At 37.9% G+C, this 24,598-nt stretch overlaps 1 protein-coding gene across 1 annotated transcript in view; it reads right to left on the minus strand.

Moving 5' to 3' along the window:
* Positions 1 to 19,425, minus strand: part of SLC37A4 (solute carrier family 37 member 4) — a 345,044-nt gene extending 325,619 nt beyond the window's left edge. Inside the window, exons 1-2 of the mRNA XM_044079443.1 lie at positions 19,359 to 19,425; positions 13,525 to 14,027 (exon numbers count right to left, since the gene is read on the minus strand). Of these exons, the coding sequence (XP_043935378.1) occupies positions 13,525 to 13,681 (157 nt within the window). The 5' untranslated portion in view covers positions 13,682 to 14,027; positions 19,359 to 19,425. The remainder of the gene's footprint in view (positions 1 to 13,524; positions 14,028 to 19,358) is intronic.
* Positions 19,426 to 24,598: the final 5,173 nt, after the last annotated feature.

The following is a 24,598-nucleotide window of genomic DNA, read 5'->3' on the forward strand; positions in this document are numbered from 1 at the left end:
TTGTTGTTTTTTTTTTGCTGGTCGGTATATTCGCACCAAGCATCCCTATGGCACAAAGGAATAAAGTCCTTGCTGCTACTTAGATGACCTATATTCTATCAGCACAGATGCTGGAAGGGCCGCAGAAGAAAAGAAAGGAAGGATGGGAGTGAGTTGACATTGGCTTGGCCCACCCTTGGAAGGAGGCATCCTTGGCATGCAGCAACAGTAGTGTTAACAGTCTGGTGAACGCAGTGCTGCAAGTGATGTACTGCTTGGTCAGAAGGTTGTTGATGTGAAGAAACAAGCAAGTATCTCTAGGAAGCAGCGACTGCAAAGCTCACAAGGCTGCTGCAGGGTGATGAGGGTTAATGCATACTTCCCTGCATCAGTATGCTACTGCACCAGCATCCTCACTCTCCTCTCTGTCCCTAAACATGGGCTGGGTTGAACCCAGAGGAAGTTAAAAGTGAAATAAAGGAGCTGGTGGCAGCTGATTGTCAGCTGCGGGGAGGGGGAGGGGGAAAAAAAACTATGTACTCACCCAATACTCTGGGCATCTCAGAGCTTTGGTTGTAGTCTAGCATGTTTACTCTTTGTACTTAGAGGAATGATTAAGTTGGACAACACAGACTTAAAAACATAAATGTGGTGATGTTTTCTTGTTTGGCACCCCAATCTTACTAATGGCTATGTACCAAAATGACTGGTAGACTGAAGCACCCTAAGGTGACACTGCCTCTTTATTCACCAAACTCCCTCCTCAAGATCCTTATCTTCAGATACTTAACTCTGCACTGCAGACTAAACCAAGGTGCAGCAAAGGTAAACTCATACTTACTGGGGACCTATAGGTTTGGGCCCTTAGCCTCTCAACTAGCTTAAATATTGCATTAGTTAAATCTCATTACTCAATCAACTAGATATAACACGATGTCAGATGCTATCAAAGACATACAAGCCAAGGTCTGTTACACTACCTCATATAATTAATGACTACTTTCCTCTCTCACTGGATTGGTTGAAGATGAAGACAACCTGTTGTCATAATTTACACACATCTTGCACTTTCAGGGAACACCAGAGGTTCCTTCAACTCAATATGATTCTATCTGCAACAATTATCTGTAAGCAGCATGTAAATATGCTCCTTGACAAACTGCACTTTCTTCTAAATGGTCTCCTAGGCACAGAGCAGCTAGGGATGGCAGCCAATTCAGGTCCATCATTTAGCTTAATCATCTTCTTAGATTAAGGTACAGCACATATGGAATGGAAAACATTCAGACTGAGTAAGCACTTTCAGTTATTCATTTCATATGCAGGTAAAATAAGAAAGCACTAAGAGACAAGATAATAGTCCTGAGGAACAGCCAAACTACATTCCTTCTAGAATGAGGTCAAAACACCTGTATAAAAGACTTCCAAGATGGCTGTACAATGAGTAATAGCTAAAATTCTAGCCCTCCCAGTGAGAAAACAGAAACTTAGCAGAGCAAGCCAGTGGACCTAAACTTTAAGTTTCAGTAACTGGCTAGTAAATGTTGCTGCCTGGATTCTAGGAAAAAATGAAACACAGAGGACCTGAAGGAGAATCAGCTAAAGAGGTGATGTATCTGTTCAGCAAAAAGCAGTGCAAGCTCCGAACATGACTTCCAGTAACCTACAGGAAACTATAAGGCAGCTGCACACAGACCTGACTAAAATAAATGAAACACTGATGGAGTATACCAACTCAAACAATAAAATGGAAGAAGCTTTAAACAGATATTCAGATAAGGTGATTAGAGACTGAAATGAAGAAAAGGCTGGCTGAATACGAGACTGCACAAGAAGAAATGTTTCAAAAAATAATAGAATTAGAGGACAGAGCACATAGGGGAAAACCTGAGATTTCCCTCTGTACCCGAGAAGATGGAAGGAACAGACTGTATTCATTTTATGAAAACATAAATAAGCAACTGGACTGGTATTCCAAAACAGGAATTGTTAATTGAAAGGGAACAATGTGTGTATGCCATAAACCTGGCTATGAGAAAATGGGTCTATATTACCACATCGAATGTTTAGGTTATCGAACACCTAAACATCAAACTGGTAATATTGAAACTAAAAACCACGAACGGCATAGGGAAAGACTTCCATTGGCCACAAAAGAAAAAAAAAAACTTTAAACCCAAACAAAGTGGGTGCTTTGCCCCAACACCCACAGACGTGGGGGTCTGTGCCTCCACAACCCCCTAACTAAATATACCAACTCCGAGATCACTCTACAGTAGACAAAATGACAAAGTCCAGCTAACGGCCAAGGGAATTCTTTCCTCTACGTTAAATTGGCCTTTCATGGTTTTTTGCTTTCGATATTACCAGTTAGATGCTTAGGTGTTCTATAACCTAAACCTTCGATCTGGTAATATAGACCCGATAAAACAAACTTGATATTTTATATTAAATATCCAATCTTAACAGCAGAAGGATTTGTTTCTGACAAAACTGTGGCAGAGGAACAAAATAATAAAAGTGGGAGAGAGCAGTGTTTGTGGAGAATGATACTCCTTGTACACCAGGCAGAAGAGGAGTAAATGTATCCCATTATATAGAGAATGTCGAGGAGCAGACGTGAGATCAAACTGCCATACCCAGCTATCTTGAAAATATTTTTCCCTGGAGGAACAAAGTCATTTTTTGATGAAGTACATGCCAAGAAAGAAATACAAAAGTTTGTCCAACAAAAAAAAAAGTGAGCTGGGAAAAAGAAGGAGATTCTGCTTTTTATTCTTCTGCTAATAAAGGAGAGAGAGAGAGAGAGAGACAGACACAGAGAGAGCGACTCAGACTGTGCCAGCGAAATCTTTTCCAGTGTTTCAATGGAAAATGCTTGAGAGAGGGAAAAAAAGCACAAGAGTTGAAAAGAAGAATTGAGAGTATGTTGAAAATGAAGCAAGAGACGCAATTTGGGGAGAAGGAGATGAACAGGAATAGTTCAAGAAAATCTGGAAATATTGGACTTTTTTCAACTTTGTTAAGCTTGTAGGGGACTCTAAAGCCTATGGCCTACTTCAAGTCATTAATGTTTGTAAAAATACTCAGGAGAGGGGAAGAAGAAATTTAACTGTTTAAACTTTTTTTCTTTATAGTATTATTTAAAGAGTGCATTATTTTCTTTGCATGTTATAAACTAATTTTTTTTAGTTATTTTTTAAGTGTAATAGGGATACTAATGTAAACAGGTGCTTCCGTTTTTTTTTTCCTTTTGTATCTTTCTTCCTTCTTTTCTCTTTCTACTTGTTCAGTGTTAAGAAATGTAGGCACGACGATGGAAAAAAAAAATCTTCTTTAAAGAGCATGATAAAAAAATTAGTGTACTTCTAGTTCTTCCATAGGGGAATGACTTGGTTAAGGTCATTGGTTTAATCTAGTAACACATTTTAAGAGAAAGCAAGTAAATGAAAAAGAATAATCAACATTATAAGGCTTTTTTTCTCGTAAACAGTTTTGTGTCTGGTTCTCATTATCTCTTGCGGACAATCTGATAGATAAATGGCTTGAATGCTTTGTTTTTCCCAGCTGAGAGAGCTATAAAGATAAGACAAAACCAGACAGCATTTAACAGAACCACAAACCATACCATGCGTCTTAGCATGGACAACTTTTCTTTTAGGTTAAATTGAGTCTGTGTGTGTGGCTGTCAGTTTGTAACATCTGTTCTTATTAGGTATGTAAAACTTCAATATTTGAAGATGTATATAGTTTTGTGTGTTATTATCATTTTGGTAGGTTTTAGGGAGGCATTGGGGTGTACTTTTGTTTGAGAGTTTTCAATAAAATACAAAAAGTTCTGCAAGATGTGACGTAGGCTCAAATGGAGAAGACAAGAAACACATGTATAAAAGATTAACCTGTCAAACAGTACATGCATGTAACATAAAAGCTGAAAGTAGACATTTAACAAAAAAGCTATTACACATAAAAGGTGGGAATAATAATCTCTCAAGAATATAATGCTTTCCATAATGTCTTTCAATGTTAATGGTTTCACAGATAAATACAAAAAAGAAAGAGTAGTAAACTATATTAAAAATGTAGAGTCCAAATAGCTATGCTACAGGAGTCACTTGGAAAGAATTAAAAATATGAATTTGATAAAGAAATGTTTTCAGGATAGTTACTCACTGGAATATCTGGGGCAAAGGAAGAGAAGAATACTTTATATTAATTGCAAGGGGAGCTCCAATAGTAATAGATGAGGGGAAAAAGACAATCATGGTAGATTTGTAACACTAAGGGGCTACTGGCAAGGGAGGAAGAGAATTACACTGGCATGTATTTATATTCCATCTAAAACTGCTATAATGGAGCTTAAAATTCTGTGAGAAATAATCAAATGTTTGCAAGGAATATTACTTATAGTTGGGGACAGGAATTTGACTGGCAATACTGAAGATGTGTTGGGGGGGGAAGAAGGGGAAATATAACAAAGGAGGGTAGATTTTTAAAGAGATTTATGAAAATATTTGGCATGGAAGAAATTAATTCAGTACTAGGAGTTTGGAGTGAATTTACAAGTATCCCCCAACATACAAAAACTGGGCTAGGTTAGACAAAATTTACATTTCACATTTTATTGAAGGTCTTGATAAATAGCTACTTCAGATCAGGCACCAATAATAACCAAAATAAAAAACAGTGTAATGAAATAAAAATGTGACACTGGTGCTTCCCACTTATCTGTTGAAAAGAGAGGAATTTAAGGAATGGGCAGAGAAAATTGTTCAGTCACTATTGTAGAAGATAGAAATTTCTTCTGAAAATATAGCTATGAAGTGGGATAAAATTAAAGCAGAGTTTAAAAATAGGGTGGAAATACAAAGAAAGGGAGATATGGTTAAGAAGAAACAAGAATTACTTAGAGGGACTGAAACTTTTTAAAGTACTGCAAAATAGGGGGAATTGCACTGAACAAAGAACAGGAGCAACTACAAAATGCTAAACAAAAAATAAGGGATTACTTCGATAATATGCAAGAGCTTAGAAAGATTGCAGTTAAGCAATTTTTTTTTTTTATAACAACTCTAGAGCACAAACACTTTTAGCACAATGACTCAGGCAACAAAAAGTAGAAAAAGCTGTCACCAAGCTTAGGGAGCCTCTAACAAGGAAGATAAGGGATCCTTTACAAGTATTAGAAATATTTTGGAAATTCTATGAAAGTCCGTATAAAAGCAGAGAAATAATGGAATCAAGAAAAGGTACAAATGGAAATGTTTATGGAATAATTAAATATACCAAGGTTAGAGGTAGAGAAGGCTCAATTGCCAATAGTTAGGAAAGGCAGAGACGAGATAAAAATGGTGATGTATAACCAATCTACAGGAAAGTCCCCAGGAAAAAGATGGTATTCTTCAGGAAGTTTGGAAGCTAGGCAGGAAGAAAAGATCTGGAAGGTTTTGTTTAACACTACTTCAACAGGAGAAGTACCAACATCCTGGAAGAAAGTGGCGGTAGCTGTAATACCCAAAGAGGGTAAAGATCCATCAGATCCAGCTTCATACAGGCCCATTTCAATACTAAGCCACGACTATAAACTGTTTATGTCTATAATGGCTAAAAAGAAAGGCAAAAGAGATGCCAAAATTGATAGATATGGATCAATGTGGTTTTGTGGTGGGGAGGCAAACTTTTGACAACTTTAACAGAACAGTGATTATCCAGAAGGAAGTAGAAGGTAAGAAAATACCACTGTTGTTAGTGGGTCTTAATGCAGTGAAAGCATTTGACAGAGTAAGCTGGGACTTTAAGAGCAGAGCAATAAAAGCATTTGCATTCCCTGATAAAATTAGGAGGCCATATGAAGGATTTGAGGTGAAATTTAAAGGGGTTGGAGTCCTCTCTGACAATCTTTTCTTGAGCACAGAAACCAGGCAGGGGTGCCCTCTCTCCTCTTTGTTATTTGCATTATATTTAGAACCATTGGCAAAGAAAATAAGGGACTCAGAAATTCAAAGACAGAACTGGTATGGTAGTCAAGATAATCCGTCTCTATTTGTAGATGACAGTATTTTATAACTGACAGAACCAGAAAGGGACATTACAGTGCTATGTAACATATTGAGACAGTTTCAAATCTTTTTGGGATACAAAATTCTTCTTTTTCTCCGTTTGGATGCTCCTGTTAATGGTCGCCACAGCGGATGATTTTTCACACTACAAAATTAATGAAGCTAAAGCAAAGGCAATAGCAGTAAATTAAGTACCCACATACACATTGGTTCAGCAACATCCATCTATATGGGGACATGATAAAATGAAGTATTTCAGAACATGGATTAAAATGATTCTGGTGTGGCAGCAAAGGATATATGGGAAGACAAACAAAATATAATAAAAACTCTGAAAATGGATGCTCTGTTATATGGATACAAATAGTAAGACACAAGCACTTAAAATGTTTTAGTCCCTTCAGTCTTGTATACAGGTCAGGCATATTTTATCAACCTGAGAAGCTGTGGATAACAATTAATAAATAACTGAATGATTTTATTTGGGAGAGGAAGACATCAAGAGTCAAGTGGGATAAGCTTATTCTTTCAAAAGAACAGGGCGATTGGGATTACCAGATTTGAAGGAGTATTTCAGAGCAACACATTTAAGGCTCCTACATACAACACAAGCAGAAAACTATAATTTAAAGTGGAAAGAGATTATGATGAATCGGGGGGGGGTGTCAAGAAACAAGAAGAGACTGAGATTTTGGATGCAGACCTTTAAGGAGAATAACAATACTCATATAGAATATTATACTCATAAAGTAGCAGAAAGTATTCCAAGAACTAAGCCTACATGCGAAAGCAGTAAGGATATTCTGCTGATAGGGATGACTGCAATTAGGAATACAGACAACAGGCAAGAGGGGACTGGAATTTGCTGAATAAACCTGGCAAAGGAACTAAGGTATTGGGAGCAAACAACTAGAGAGGGAAAGGTAATAAAATGGGAAGACGACAAGAACTTATTTGGACTGCAGGTAAGACATTGCTTTCCCTATCAAGGACTGATATCAGAGGATAGGCAAAGAGAAATAAATGGGGGGGGGTCCTAAATAAAAGACCAGCACTAGTAGAGTTTTTAGTAGAATCTACAACAGAAGTTGACATTAAGAAAGGAATAATTAGTACAGCATATAAAACACTGCATGATAACCATAAGAATCAGAGAAGGTTATATAGGAGTGGGAAGAGAGAATGGATAAGCAATTCACAAAGAAACAATCGGGGGATATATGTAAGTCTTCCAAAGATGCAACAAAGTACAGAAGATTTAGGATCTTTGCCTGGAAGGATTTACATAGGTATTTTTATACTCCAAGTAGAATCCAAATAATTTTTCCTCAGGTAGACAGCAAATGATGGAGAAGACAGAGGTAACTGGAAACATTTTCTGGGAGTTTAATGAGTTGGCAGACTTTAAAGATTCCATGCATACTGCTCTGTCGGATATGCTGAGTGAGCAAATTGATGTAACTAAGAAAATTATTTTGAGCTATGATACAAAATCAGAATTGCTTAGACATAGTAAGGCCTTGCTGAGTCTCGTTATGATGACTGCAAAAAAAAAAAAAAAAGGCAATTACTAGAAAATGGAAATCAAAGTCTAAGGCAACTTTACTACAAGTAGAAGATAGCAACAGAGATAAGACAACTGGAATTAGGATCTTTAGGAAAAGGGTAGCAGCAAATTATACAGGAAAAAATGGGAAGTGTGGGATCAATACATGCAGAGGAGGAACAAGGTTTAAAAGAAGGCAGGAACTGAATGAGCTATGTAATGGTTGACTGACACTGATGGGATATATTATAACAGATATATAATGTTTGTAGCTACAGTTGTATTGGCATGATTTGTAATGTATAATGTTTGCAACTGAGATTGTGTCAGTATGGTTTATTTTCATTTATATAAATGTAAGATCACCTATGTCATTCATACATGAGAATTTAATAAAGTTTTTTTTTAAATAAGAAAGACCTGTATAAAAGTAGAACTATTAGGTTATTCAAAATCCCTGCCAGAACAATTGCTAACCTTTAGAACCAATCAGATCCCCCATCACGAAGAATTCTTACTAGCCAATGAAACACTGTTGCCTACTCTGGAATAAAGACTGCATCGATTTCTTTGCCAAACCTTTCTACTTAAAAGTGGTCACTAGGAAGTTCTTCAACTGCTACTGGCAATTCCACAATCCTGAATTCTCAAGCAGTGATGGTTTATACTTCAGACTTCTTAACACATTCACTCATGTTCCAATTCATTGCTAAACCATTCAAAACATATTTAAACTTTTTATTGTAGTAAAAAAAGACTATGCAGATCAACAAGAAAGCTATTATGCTCCCATCTCAGTACTGGATCATCTCATTCCTCTCACTTACGATGAAGACATGAGAAATTACTGCTACAGTCAGCTGACCCAGTAGCTGGTTGATTAATGCATAATGTCCAGAGGTCAGCATGGCTTCCATAGAGGGGCACAGCACAATTGCTACTTATGTATCAAATCAAATTATGAACAATATAGATAAACAGGAACTCATAAGTGGGACCTTCACTGACCTCACCCAGGCCTCTGACCTTGCAAGTCACTATTTACAGAGTAAGTGGTGGTGGGGGGGGCACTACCAGTCAAGGATCTGCACCTTATAAATGGTGCCACATGGTTCAGTTCTTTGCCCCAATTGTTTTCAGTTTTTTTTTTTTAATCAATTCTGTTATGTGTGACTTTCCAGATTTTCAGCCACTTATAAATGCAGGCTGTCTTATCATAGCCAAATACCTCTGCTGCTCATATCAAGATTTCCCTCCAAAGGGCTTTTTCATAGTGGCTAAAGTAGTCTTACTAAAACAAATGCTAAGCTGGTTGGCACATCTGTCATATTTTTTCTCCTCCCTTCCACATAGTCATCTAGGTCGTTCTGTCCCCCCCCCCCTTCATTCTAAAGTTCTATGGATGCAGGGGCTGGGTAAGAACCAGGGAATGTGACCATCATACAGCAAGGGTCAGTGGCTTTCCTGCTGTAGCTCCAGCCCCTTTCTCTGGTCACCCCTATGCATACACTGTGAGAGAGGGGCTACTATGGCAATCACCTATAGTTCACGTGCTGTTTAGCAGACCAAAGCATGTAGCTAGCCCAAATCCTGCATCCTGGCTTGACATTTAGCATCTGCCACGTGTTAGCCTTCCATCAGACCAGGAACTCCTTCCTCCGCCAAGACAGGAGGGACAATGTAACTTGCTCATTCCACAGATGGCTTCTCCAGTGTCAAAGTCATCAACTGATTATAGGTAATCTGGTCACAGTCCTGCTTTAATCCTTCTGCATTACTACATCAGCTGCATGCCTATTATACTTGTCAAGGTTTAGGAAGACTGGACTATCTGCAGTCCACTGATGCATTGCTGGAGATGGTGCATCGATTCAGACACATGGAAGGCTGGTACACAGGATAAATGTGAGTGAAGGATCATATCAAAGTCCACTCTCTGTTCTGCTCTACCATTTTACTGGTTAATCACTTTCTTACCCACATTGAACAAGGTCTTCCTTGTCTTAATACAGATGCATGATTATAGGTCAATGACATTTCTCTGAAGGACAAACCAAAAAGAATATTACTGAAAACACTTTCAGCAAACAATGGAATAAAGTTTTTTTGCAGAGGGACAAGGCTCCCCTGCACCACACCATGTGAGATGAAATCACCCCAGCTAACTTTTATATACAAACTCGATGGTTGCACAACACTGAAGAAAGTAAAAAGCAGAGTAATCGCTGAAAATTGGCTTTCAACAATGTAACATTCAAGGTGCTGTTCATCGGACAAATCACTGCTGAAAACCCCTCACACTCCCGTTAATACTGCATTTGCAGAAAAAATATCTCCCCTCCTAGAAGTCCTTCTAAATAAAATCTGCAAGTTCATTCCACTATGAAACAGAGATGGACATCACTATTAAACCTCATCTAGAGTTTGCCATCTCTGTAGTAGAGGTGGTTTTTGAACCTGGCTTTACCCCAGATAATACATGTTTAGTTAGCAGTCACCGAATCACTGAAGGAGCTGGCCAGACAGGGCCATGACTCTGCGATTACGGACTGCTCATCCATTAAGGGGGAAGGGTGTTGCCAGAGTCCTACTGTAAGAATTCCACCAGGGGAAGCTCAGGATTTCATCACCTACACTATGGACACTGGGAAGCATTAGCCCACATGCATAGATGTGAGAATGAACTCATTTGCATTTGATCCAATATATCTGGCACCTTCCAGCCACACTGCATGCCAAGAGCATTAAAAAAATCTCCCGATCCTTGCTGATGACAGTCATGATTCCTGTCTTGCACTTCTACTTCCTGGTGTCTTAGTACACCATATTTGAGAAAGAACAAATTAGTCTTATAGGGGATAGTGGCTTGCTGACCACTGGGCTGAATGGGGGCCATAAAAAAGAAAATTATGTCTATAAAGTCTAATGAATCCACGCAAGTGAACATGCTCATATGTAAGGGTCTCATTTTTTCAGCTCCTGAATTTAAGGACTTCCTTGCTGAACACAAAATACAAGTTCCGTACAGGCATCATTCCAAGGCTGGAGGAAAAGCTAGTCTTCCCTATCCTGTTGCAAATCACCAATCAGATGCACACTATATATTAACAGTTTTCCAAATTCAGTATTACTCTGAAACAGAAGACAAGATGTATATGTTTTAGGTGAAAGCCTAACAGTCTACAAATTGTTCTCCATTACTGACTTACACGGCAATCCTTCCATGTAGTTTCTTAAATTTCACCTCCTAACCCTTACCTAGCTATGTTGCAAATAATTCCATTTATTCTCTTCCTCCCTCCCTATTTACCTGCCACACTCAGATCCTTGTACATTTTACTTCAATAAGCCGTAACATTTTACTTCTATAAGCCGTAACCACAGTTTTTTAAAGTACATCCAGGAGCTTTTCAAAATAAGCTAAGCTGAACTTTCCCAAACTACACCTATGAAACATTCTCAACATGTTGATTATGACTTTGATCCTGTTTGCGTGTACTGCAACACCTAAGCTTTATAGGTTAGTATGGCAGGAGTGTTACTATGTCGATTTACAATGTACTTCCTACAAGACTGACTCGAGACCTTTGGGATGGAAGTGCTGATGATCAACATGCCGGGAGACAAAAAGCATACTAAAATAAAATAATAATTTATACACAAGGTGTTTAACTTCTGTCTGTATATTACTTTGAACAACAATGTTCCCTTGCACAGCAGTCTAACTGGAAATAGTTTTGCCCTTATTAAGTGACATTAGCAACAACCAAAGTCACAGTTTTTTTCCTTTTGTAGCCATTTACCTTCTAACATAATTAGGGTTGCCACCTTTTCAAATATGCAGAATGGGACATTTTTGTAGAAACATGAGATTTTGCAGGATAAAAAAAACATACCAATAGCCACTGCAAAGGAGAGAACTTCACTTTTTTGCCAAAATAAAAAGCTTACTCTTGTAGCATTTTAGTTGCTTCTGTAAACTGATATGACATTTTAGTGTTTCATGTAACTATTAATGAAAAAACTTAGGAAATATTTTTGTCCTAAAAATCATAGGACATTTGCCATTTTTTAGTTTTTTTTTCCACAGGACACTACTGCCCAGAGAGTGTGACTGTCCCTCAAAGAGAGACAGGTGTAAACCCTACACATAATTTAGACCCCAAATTTGCTGACTCATCAGTTCAACCTTTCTTTGGATGCTTAGTAACCTGTCTCTACCTCTTCCCATCCCCCCCCAGCTTCTTTCTGATCTGCCCCAACTCAGACAAACTAAGCTGAGCTGCAACTTGCTAACCAACCATTATTATGTCTTTGCAGTACATTGCGCGTATATACTTACTGACAGTAAATTAGTTCCGAGGTACTTTATGTATTCTGTTCCAAGATATGTACTACATTTGTGTTTAAATCACTGCTTCTTTCTATACCTTGTACTTTCTGTACTCAATAACCTGCTGAAAAATGATTGCATCATTAAAATGATTGCTGTACTGTTTTTTTTTTCTTGTCGTAATAACTCAAGTCATTGCTGAAAAGAGTCACTTGGATCAGTCTTTTAATAGGATATAAATAAAATAAAAAAATTCCTGCCACTGTGCCAAATCAAACTCTTTGATCATACATTAAATGTCCCTACAGCCTTATGTACTGGGAATCTCGTCACACTTACTAGGTTGCCTTCCAAGAAATATTACATTCACCTAGAGAACCATGCCAACTGGCTCCCCCGTATCATGTTTCACTGCCATTCTCTTATCCTGTGTAGCACATGGTAACATACTGAAATTAACTTGTGTCAGCAGTTTTGTGCACTGCCATCAGGAAATTACAACTTCAAGGCTCAACTTACAGAATATGAATGAAAAATCCACAATGACATTAAGTAGGGTTAATATCCCGGCTGTCAGCAAGTCAAGACAGGGCAGAAGGAGCTTATGCACATACCCAGTCAAAAGAAGGCATACCATGGATCAGCTGTCCTAAATTCTGTAACAAGACTAATGGCCGATATAGAAAGGAAAATGGTGGTAGTAGCCAGAGAGAGAAAGTTCAAGAAAGACCTCTCACAAAACAGGCACAACACTAAGTGATAGAAGACTCCAAGTGAAATGTTCCTTTTCTGTACCTTGAGGAATACGGCTAAAGTTAATGCAGCAAGCTAGTGAAGAAACTTAAGAGCTACTACATGCAACGGCAACTGGGAAGCAGCAATCTGATCCCTTAACAACATGAACAGGCAAGCATACAGAACACAAGTCTGAATTAGGCAGAGTTATGTGTAAGAATATGCGTGCTGCATTACAGCTGTGACGTCAAAAGTATGGCCTTACATACTTGTGAATGTCTCAACTACACTGCAACACATCTAAAACAGTGGTAACTTTTCAAATACATCATGCCAGTAAAAGTGAGTGGTTTTACTTATTGGGTATTTAGGTTTACCTGGGGTCTCCAGTGTCTGCACAATTTTCACAGATGGGCATACCCAGCTAACAAAACATACATAATATTAAACATATGCTTTGCAATCATTTACTTACTTAACTACCAAATGAACAATGTCAGCTTAAAACCTACTTAAACAACTGATAACGAACTACTTTCACTTGCAGAGAACTAGCCTTACTTTACATTTCAGTTTATTCAGAGGTTTAAAAACATTGTAATTTTTGGTGTCCAAGGATTTTGCTACTACTTATTGTTTATATCTGAGAGACTGTATTTATTATTCTGTACCCCCCCTCATTACTGGTAATCAAAATGTTTTCTGAGATCTCATCCTTAAAATCTAAATCTTTAACTTTTTGGCAATAAACCATAATTAGACAAGTACAATATTACACCACACACACAGTCATTCTGTTTTCCAATAAATTAACAAATACTACATAAAAACAATTTTATCTTACTGCTTTCTCTAATAAATGCCAATCTTACCCAAATCATCCTTGTCCAGATCAATTTCCTCCATCACCGAAGGCATTACAAAAGAGAAGGTCTTCCTGTTAAAATAATAGAGTGTGTAGCCAACGTACATGGCCAGAAAGATGACCACACGATAATAGCCATATCCTTTCCCTGCCATTCTAACCATATTAAGGTTTTCTGCTCAGTTTTAACCAAATGGGTATGTATGTAAAACAGACACGAGTACTCAGCTAGACAAGTGGCAGTGACCAGCAGAACAGTGCAGACACTCCTCTATGTGGCACAGGAACTCGATCAAACAACTGCAGAAAAGTAAGTTACAGATCTTCTCCTCACTGAAGCATGACTGTTGAGAAGTCACTTTTTTGTCTGCTCTGGGTGGACACTGATTTTGATTGATGGTTTGTTAATCAGATGTGCTACAACTGTATCTGCTCTCCAGTCTGGTCACTTTGGTCTGTGAATTATTAACCCTGGGCGTCCAGATGGGAATGGCAATGCATTATGATGTGCTAAAAACAAAAGAAAAAAGGGACTGTGATAAACAGACTTGATAAATACACAGTGACAGTAAAGGTCAAAAGGGACAAATTCTGGCCTGCTATGTTGATGGGCTGAAACAGGTAAATTCCATTTTCCAATCTTCCTAATGGACTACAGGAACCTTCCACACTAGCACTCCCAGTCCTCCAGTTTTGGTGTAAATTACCAGATTCTGGAAATATGTTTTAGCCCCACCATTTCCGTCATCAGCTGTTAACCTTTGGAATATTATTTGTTACAGAAAATACTACCTTTTTATAGCATTTGAACTCAGATATGTAGAAATGCACATATATAGAGAAAGAACACATTCTTAAATCACCAAGTAAAATACTAAAACTTTCTGCATTAATGACAAAGTACACGCATACAAAATTCAGGCATGAACCATCTATACAGAGGAAACAAATGTCACTTACCTGGGGAAAATAAGGTGCAGAGTATGTATGTGTGAAATGGAATTAGAAATGAAGGTATAAGAATTTTATTTTTACTCCTCAAATGTTATTTCTCTCTGCCAGAAGTCCCTTTTGCCAGCTTAATTTGAGTGTAAGTACCCAAATTCTTTCAAGGGCATCAGTGCATCACAGCATTTGGGTTTCCACTTTGGTTCTCAGCTGGGATGCATTCTATATGAAATCTGCATGGCCACACTATGTCTGTGTGTGGATTTTTACCAAATGCTCAGATGTCCTCCCACATACCAAAGACATGTTGGTAGGAGAACTTGCTATCCTCAAAAAACTGACGTGTGTGTTTCCTGCAATCACAGCAGAGCACCATTTCATACCTTACACTTGCCGCTTACCAGGGTGGGCTCCTGTGCTCTGCAACCTGCACTGGATAAACCAAGTACTGACGAATTATCCAACTAATTAAGTCTGTCATGTTCAGAATCTTAACAAAACTGCCTAAATTTTCAAGAAAGGCCACTACTTTTGTCTCCAATCAGTGATGCAAAAGGTTAAAGAGCATTTACAGTCAAAGCCTTTGTGTTTGTGAGTCACCATCTCAAACAGATTCTGAGTAAGCAGTTATGCTGTACTGATGAAGACAAAAAAAAAAAGACTAGTGTAATCAGATAGCTTAGCTTCGGAAAAAGACTGATTTAAAATTTCTAAACTTAAGGACTAAATGCACAAGGAAAGCTAGCTTGTCACAAAAAAAAACATTATTTGTATGTGCAAGAGAAAGAAAGAAATAGACAAATGTTTGACAGAAAATGAAATATACTACTAGAAAATATCTCCACTCTGAGAGTCAGCCTTTGATGTTAGAAAATCACAGGGCCGTTAATAAGAATACTCATCAGAAACATTACAACTGCTCATTAGGTAAAGGCTACTGCACAGAACGTAGTTCACATGTTATTCCACAGCAGGAGGCCGTAATCAGTGAAGAGAAACAAGCAGTCTGCCTCTCTTGCCAAATCTCTGTACTCTTTCCAGCTCAAACAGCAGGACAGCAAGTACTTATTAAAATACTTCCACGAGATCCACCCTTGAACACAGCTATGCCACATCAACATTACCTTTGCATAACACAAGTACTCACCTACACCACATGAAAATAACAAGTACTCTGTTACTCAAACTTTGTCAAGAAGCAAAGACACATACTGTACTGAAATAGCACTGACTTTTGAACCTTGTATTCACAAACAAGATAAAATCATTAACTAGTTAATCTCATCTTCACTGCACGGTTGGCTAATGCACTTAAATGCAAAGCATACACACACACACACACACACACACACACACACACACACACACACACACACACACACACACACACACACACACACACTCTCTTACTCTCGTATACAAGTGCAAAATTTTCAAATTGTTAAATTAGCAGCTGAGCTTTAACATAAATGAAATGTGTTTAAAGTCACTATTAACTGGAAGTATTTAAGTTTTCAATTCAGTATTAACAGAAAATGTATACATTTAGAAATCAGTCATACATATTTTTATCAGGTGCTTGTTATAGTTAAAGAAAGCCCAACAGACTATTACTTTCAGAAAAAAATTAGGAGCTTTCCTCTGGTCAACTGGATTGTTCGCAGACACAACTTATACACGTGAATGCTGGGAGACTTAAAGACAAATTTTTGACAGTTCACCAACTTAACACGTTAAACTGCCAGCTGAAGATCACATGCAAATTTAAACCAGTAACATCACTGATAGAAACAAATTACTAAGGCTAGGAAGACACTAAAACAATTGTACATCTACCCCCTACCACCATAAATATATACCTCTTGAGCTCTTAGTGCAAGAATTCTGAACAATACAAAAAATAATTGGTGAAAAAAGGCTCAAAAATCAGGGACGGATTTTAAATAGTGCTCTTATAAAGCTTAGAAAGTTGGGAGAATAACAGGTTTTACATCAGCATGTCTTTTTTCTGGAGGACATGAAGTCTGAAACGTGTCTGTCATTATTTAGTGACATCAGTTCTCAATGATTTGCCAGAAAACCTCTCACTTATGAGAAACAGACCAAAACATGAGGCACAAATGTGGACATTAATCAAAATTCTGAACAGCTGAGAGGTACATCCAGATATCCCCTTCTTTTGCTCCTCCTGATCTTGTCTGTCATTTACAAAGTCTGACATTAAACTTTATTAAATATGACATGTACTCACTAAAACACAAAAAAAATGAAAGTTTTGGTGATTTAATAGAAAGTAATAAACTGGTGGTGACATGTCCTCATAACACTTCAGTTACAAAATACTCATACTTTGGGGCTATAAAAGACAGAACAAGTGCAGCTTATATATTTATCACATACATGAAATCTCTTTTCCTTCACCACATACACACATCAGTTGACAAAATGGCAAAGTGGTTAGTGCTGCAGTGGCCTCGTACTGCTTGACTATACAGTTCTCAACTGGTGGGGTGACTTCTGAGAAAAGCTTGAACTTGCCTCTCTGGCCTATTTGATTTCTACCAGGTGAAGTGGTTTCCTCCCACATCCCAAAAATGTTGGGTGAACTGGCGATATTCCAATTGCCCACAGGTGTGCACACTATGTGATTGTGTGTAAGCATGTCCTATATCAAGCCGACATCTCGCACAAGTTTCTCATCTTTGTTCCCACTGAGTGTCTGGATAGGCAAGAGCTTCCCCACACAAAGCTCTCGACTTCTTTGCTCAAGAATTAGGGTCAAGGGGAAAAAAAAAAAAAAACAGAAATTATGACCAAGGCCACAAAATAATTGGGGATAAAGGCCCAATATCAGGGACCTTTTTAAAACATTACTCTAATTCAGCTAAAACGTTAATAGAATCATTTTTTATATCAAATTTACATCTTTTGAATTATGACATATGAAACTCTCACTGACATTAACAACCAACTGTAATCCTCACTGATTTACCAGAAAATTCAAACATTTAAGGATGGACAGGGCAAAAGTACGACACAAAATCAGGAACAGTTGAGAGCTGTACCCATGACCTTGAACTGCTAAGCATATAATGAAATATGGAATAAATGTGCAACGCACTAGGGGAAGTATTAGAGTCAGAGCCATACAGCACCACATAACTCACTGTGTTCTGGAAAGCCCCCAATGTGAAGTGACTGAGATATTGTTCCATACCTCTCAACTGATATGATTTAGGCATAAGCCCTATGATTTTTGCTCTTAGGAGTTTGCCTTGCTCCTCCTAGATTGAGTTTCTTCACAAAGTTAAAGCTTCCTGTCTTTAATAATGCACACTTTATACAATAAACTAACAGTTTTCTTAGTAACAAACATTTTTAAATGGTTTATACTTGTATGCTGTAAACATATCAATATAAATGGGTCACACAATTTAAAATAAATCTCTCAAGTTCACACAAATCATTTTCAAAAGTAGTTACAGTTGTCATCCTTTCTAAACTATACTTATGGAAAAAATGAAAAACATTATATATTGTCTATTAACTAAAGATCTTCTATTTTGAAAAAGTATTTCTCTTTTTGGCCCTCTTGTTATTACTTATTTAAGGATTGTGTTACAATTTTAATTCTCACAGGTTGATAGGTATGTTAGTTCCATCAGTCTGATTACAAAATCCCTGTTCTAATTGCCAAAATGTAAAGGAACTCCATAATCTTCAGAAAAAAGGACGTTTTCCAATCCTAAATTAAAAGTATGCCAACTGCTGAACAGTCACATAACAGCAAAACAATTAATACACCACTTGTTGACTGAGTACAGGATGAAAAGTGTTTTCTACAAGGCTCTAAAATGCAAATCTAACTTACTTTTTAAGGAGAAGGTCCACTGAATACTGGTTAACAGAAATGGTGGGAGACAGTTTTCCCTATGGACAGTTGTAAATGCCATGGGGAGAGGACCGACACAGTGCAGGGTGGTCACAACATACAAAGAGATACTTTATTTCTGCAAAATCCCAGCATAGGTTTAAAACATAATGGGGAAATTGTATGATGATAACATTTTCTAAGGACAATACTAGCAAACAATGTGCTGCTTTTCAGGATTAACAGCCACGTGATTCACTATTGCATGCAGTTTACTCTGCATCTGTATCCTTCATTGGACAATGGCAGTGGTGAAGATTTACCAACAGCTGTTTGCTCATCCTCCTTTCCCTAAACCAGAAAAGAAAATGAAAAGGGCAGGGGCAGATTTCTATCAACAGATGTATATAACGTGGATACCGGCATACCTCTCAACCTCTTAGTGCAAGAATTCTGGATAACGACCAAAGCTAGGGCCAGATTTTAAGTGTTTTTAAAAAATGCCAGAATACCAAGTTTTTCATTAGCATGCATTTTCTGGAGGTTACGATGTCTGAAACTTAAATGTCTGTCATTATTTAGTGACTTCAGTACTCAATGATTTGCCAGAAAACCACAAATTTTATGAAAAACAGAGCAAAGAAATTATGGAAAAAAATCTGGACAGTTTGCGAAATTCTGAACATTTATGAAGCATGGATACAGGTTGCTAGTGTCAGATGTCGAAATAGACAGGTATAATAAGTAACATCTGACATAACTTTATAAATCTACTTCCCTCTTCCATAAGGCAAGAACTACGGCATCAAAACAACCGTTTGCTAAATCAGGGACAAATGACACGTACAGGGTCAACACCCCCACCCCCCATGCCAAAAATTAAGCATCATCAGAAAAGGACTCCAGGCAACCACAGCAATAATACACAATTCTATTAAAGTTTGCGAAGTCCATCCGCACTAATGCACGTCCACACATGTAACTCCAATCCTGAGCAAACAATCCTACATAGAATTACTCACCTGCATTCACTACCACTTCAGTCTAGAGCATTTCAATAACCGGCATGGACTAAGCAACTAATAGGAAATCCCGCCTCTACCAATTTCATTTACTAGCCCAAACTTCTTTCGATCAAGGTTCGTAGCACCACTGAACCCCACCTATGCATCAGAGACCAGCTGTGATAGGAAGCAGAACTGTAAGGGGGTGGGGCGGAGGTGTGAAACCCGGAGAGACAACCCCTCAGCGCTAATACTGTAGTTGCTATAGGTGAGCAAAAATAGCAGAGGCTGGTTTGTGTTGTATGCGGCGAGTGCTATAAAAGATCTTGTCTGTTACAAGGTTGCTCGGATCACTTGCACTTTAGTGCAGGGAAAGGGTATTATTACTGTGATTGTAATTAGGGAGTGAAGTCGGGGCTTCTTTTTCAGTCACTGCAGATCACTTTGTAACTAAATGTCATAGCCTGTTTCTTTGCATATGGAAGGCTTGTTATTGTTCTACAGTTAACAGATTTTTATTTACATTTGGCTTAATCTGAATAAATCTTAAATTTCAGTTTTCAGGTAGAGTTTAATACGAGTAACAGTCAACGTTAAATTGTACTGTCTTGTCCTGTCGGTGCAGTCATTCCGCTTACAGCTGCCCCACCCGGACGCCTCACAACTAAGTTAGCGCAAGAGTTGTGGAAAGAGACACAGTAATGGGAGAGAAAGGCCCAAAAATCAGGAAAAAATTAAGTTTCGCTGTTATAAACCTAGAAAATTGGGAGAATAACAGATTCTGCATTAGCATGCTTTTTATGAAGTATATGAAATCTAAAAGTCAAACATCTGCCATTATTTAGTGGTTTGCTAGAAAAACACACATTTATGACTTGCAGACTTAAAAATATGTGACAGACATCGAGGCATTCTGCTAAATTCTGTACAGTACAGAGGTATGACAGATGGCAATAGTCCCCTTCCTTTCAGGAGATGATGTTACCTGTACTGCTTTTGGGGTGTATCACAGCCTTTGATTCAGTGGTTCTGTGTTCAGCTGGTGGGCGTATTGTGTGGAGTCTGCATGTCTTCTCAATGTTTATGTGGGCTTTCACCTGGCTGTTCAGCATTATCCTAGAGACAGGCCAAAATATGAATTGGCCAACTTACAAAATACCAGTGTAAGTGATGGGGTGCCTCACCCAAGTGTGGTTCCCATTGTGACGACCGTGCCCTGGCCCAACAATCAAGGAGCCTCAATCCTCACCACTAACACCAGGGAGGTAATCTCCTAGATGAGGAAAGGATAACTAATACACACAGTAAAGTACAATTTCCCTTAAGTACACACAGAGATCACAGTCAGTCTGGGGCTGGCTGCTCCCTTGCTCACCAGGTCCCCAATAAGACTCCCCACTGGCACAACTATAGGGTCCAGGTCTCAGCCTAACTAGGCAAGCTGGAACCTCCAGTACCCTCTCTGTCCAACCAGCGCTTCATGTCCCTGCCCAAGTAGCTGACACAACACTCACACACTTTGAGATAAGTATTTATAAACTTCACAGACACTCCCGGGAAAGGCTGACTCAGATGCTCCCGCTGTGCCCCTTTACCCAGACTATACGGTAGTAATTACTGCCACCACCCAGTTAATAATATCAGCTACTAAAAGGCCCTTAAAAGGGTGCCCAATTATTACTGTGCAATATTAATATCCAATGGTAATGTGATTATACAGTCTAAGGCTTATTGGAAGGGCTTAGACAGTAAACTCTGTAAATATATAATGTACTCTAAAGCATACTTCATCTCTACTCAAACCAGCCACAGGTAGAAGGTTTTAAAAATATTTAATAATAAATAATTAAAACACAAGACAAATCTACTACACCACAGAGATATCTAAGAGTTCACAGATCACACAGAAACTTAAAATAATACAGTAGGACAGGTCTGGTTCCAAAGAAAAATACCTAATCAATCTTCACTAGCTTTAACTATTCCTACAAGATATCACAGTGCTACAAACTTACATGTGAGCATAAACAGAGTGTTGATAAGTTAGATGTCCAGATCAAAATGCTCCAGGTCTCTTGTGAGAAATAGAATTTAAACATTACTAACAAACATATCTCTAAGGCCCTCCCAAAATTACATCATTTGTGGCACTTAGGTTTTCCTAGTATTCATATTGCATCATCTTAACACCTGGTCTAAGTTATCAAGTCACAAACTGCATTATTTAGCAATCTAACACCTCCTCAGAAACTTACAACGATACAAGACATTTCACATGTATATGCTAACAGAAACTAAAGCAATAAAATCACCTCCCACATCTAAATTCTGGTCATAAACTTTAATCCTAAGACAATGGGGATGAAATCTTCATCCAGTCGCCCTCGGGCCGAATTCTAACATGAAAGGATACAACATGCTTCACTGGGCCAATAGAGTGCAATGTTGTCACATATTTTGCATTTCCACATTTCACAGTGTTTTCTTACATTTAAAAACACAAGCCTGTATTTTACATTTATTTATACAGTTGATAGAATTATATATCAAATTCTATTTGACTAGGCTGACAGCCTTCGCCCATATGAATGGGAGGATGGCCTAATGGTTAAGGTGTTTGCCTTACAAACACAAGGTGCAGGGTTTGAGTCTCACAAGGGGATAATTGGCTAGGCTTAAAATGGCTCGCAAGGGCTGTTAGCTTAGTACTAACCTATGAACTAGATATGAACTAGATATCTCCCCAGTCGTCACACCCTGATTTATACCCACCGACTTCCTGGAGAGGTTTTGGTTCGTCTTCAACCCAGAATAGAATAAGGCAGGGGTCAGGAAATGAATGAATGTTCTGCTGCCTTATGCTTCTGAGCCTAGTCAGTCAACCAGAGGGAATGTGGTTAGGACCAATATGATTTTCTTTCAAATAGAAATGTTTATGGAAGAATAACATATGCCAAGGTTAGAGGTAAAGGAGGCTCAATTACTAACAGTTAGGATAGGAGGGGATGGGTCTACGGGAAAATTCCCAGGAAAAGGTGGTATTCCTGTGGAAGTTTGGAAGCTAGGACTGAAAATAACTGGTAAAGATCTGGAAAGTTCTGTTTAACAGTAGTTTAAGAGGAGGAGAAGTACCAACATCCTGGAAGAAAGCAGTGGTAGCTGTAATACCTACACCACAATACCTAAAAAGGGTAAAGATGTATCAGATCCAGCTTCATATAGGCAAATTTCAAAACTAAACCATGATTATAAAGTGTTTATGTGTATAATGGCTAAAAGAATGGCAAAAGTGTTGCCAAAATTGATAGATATGGATCAATGGGGTTTTGTGGAGGGGAGGCAAACATTTGATAATGATGATCCAGAGGGAAGCAGAATGTAAGAACATACCACTTTTGTTGGTGGGTATTGATGCAGAGAAAGCACGTAACAGAATAAGCTGAGACTTTATGAGCAGAGCAATGGAAGCATTTGCATTCCCTGATAAAATTATAAGGTTGATTAGGAGGATATATGAGGGATTGGAGGCGAAAATTAAAGTGGGTGGAGTCCTCTCTGATAATTTCTGCTTGAGCAGAGAAAACAGTCAGGGGTATCCTCTCTCCTCTTTGTTATTTCCATTATATTTAGAACCATTGGCAAAGAAAATAAGGGACTCAAAAATTCAAGGACAGAATTGGTATGGTAGTCAAGAAAAGCTGTCTCTATTTGCAGATGATATTATTTTATACATGACAGAACCAAAAAGGGACATTTCAGTGTTATAGAATGTATTGAGACAGTTACAAATCTTTTGGGATACAAAATTAATGAAGCTAAAACAAAGACAATAGTGGTAAATTTTGCACCCACACACAAATTGGTTTACAATATCCATATTTAAAGGGAAATGATAAAATGAAGTATTTATGAGTATGGATTAAAATAATTATGGTGTAGCAGCTAAGGATATGTGAGAAGAGACTAAAAAGATAATACAAAAACTGAGAAAATGGAAGCTCTGTTATATGGATATTGATAATAAGCTACAAGCAGTTAAAATGTTTTAGTCCCTTTAGTCTTCTACACAAGTCGGGCATATTTTTATCAACCAGAGGTGAAGTTGTGGATAGCAATTAATAAAGAGCTGAAGGATTTTATCTGGGAGGGAAAGACAGCAAGAGTCAAGTGGGATAAGACTATTCTTCCAATAAAACAATTTAGCAGGTAATATTTTAGGATATTTCCCTATTTGAAGGGGTATTTCAGAGCAACACAATTAAGGCTCCTATACACATCACAATCATAAAACTATAATCTACACAACCCAACCAGAAAACTATAATTCAAAGTGGAAAGAGATGATGATGATAATGAAATGGTGTGGGGGGGGGCAAGAAACAAGAAGAGATTGGCATTTTGGATGCAGACCTTTAAGGAGAACAGCAATAGTCATATGGAATACTATATTCATAAAGTTGAAGAAAGTATCCTAAGAACTAATCATACATGGGAATGGAAAAAGGAGACTCTGTCGATATGGATGACTGCAATTAGGGATACAAACAATAGGCAAGAGGATGCTGGAATTAATTGGGGAAAACTGGCAATGGAACCAAGGTATTGGGAGCAAATAACTAGGGAGGGAAAGGTAATAGAATGGGAAGACATCAAGATGTTATTTGGAATGCAGGTTAGAGATTGCCTTCCCTATTAAGCATTGATATCAGACTATAGGCAAGGAGAAATAAATATATATAGGAGGTTCTAAACAAAAGACCATTAAGAAATGAATAATTAGTATAGCATATAAAATGTTGCATGATAACTATAAGAATCAATCAGAGGAGGTTAGAAAGGATTGGGAAGAGAAAGTGGATAAGCAATTCACAAAGAAACACTGGGAGATATATACATGTCTCCCAAATAAGCAACAAAGTCTAGAAGATTTAGGATCTTTGCTTGGAAGTGTTTACATAGGTATTTTTATACCCCAAGTAGACTCCAAATAATTTTTTCTCAGTTAGACAGCAAATGTTGGAGGTGTGATGGGGAAGAAAGAGGTAACTGGGAACATATTTTTTGGGAGTAACTAAGGAAATTATTTTTTGAGCTATGATATAGAATCAGAATTGCCTAGACATAGTAATGCCTTGCTGAGTCTAATTATGATGGCTGCCAAAAAAAGCAATTACTAGAAAATGGAAATCAAAGTCTAAACCAACATCACTAGAAGTAGCGAAGATAGTTCATAGGTTCATAGTAACAGAGATAAAACA

This window comes from Protopterus annectens, chromosome 8.part0 (genome assembly GCF_019279795.1).
Source record: "Protopterus annectens isolate FY-2018-M chromosome 8.part0, PAN1.0, whole genome shotgun sequence".
Lineage (NCBI taxonomy): Eukaryota > Metazoa > Chordata > Ceratodontiformes > Protopteridae > Protopterus > Protopterus annectens.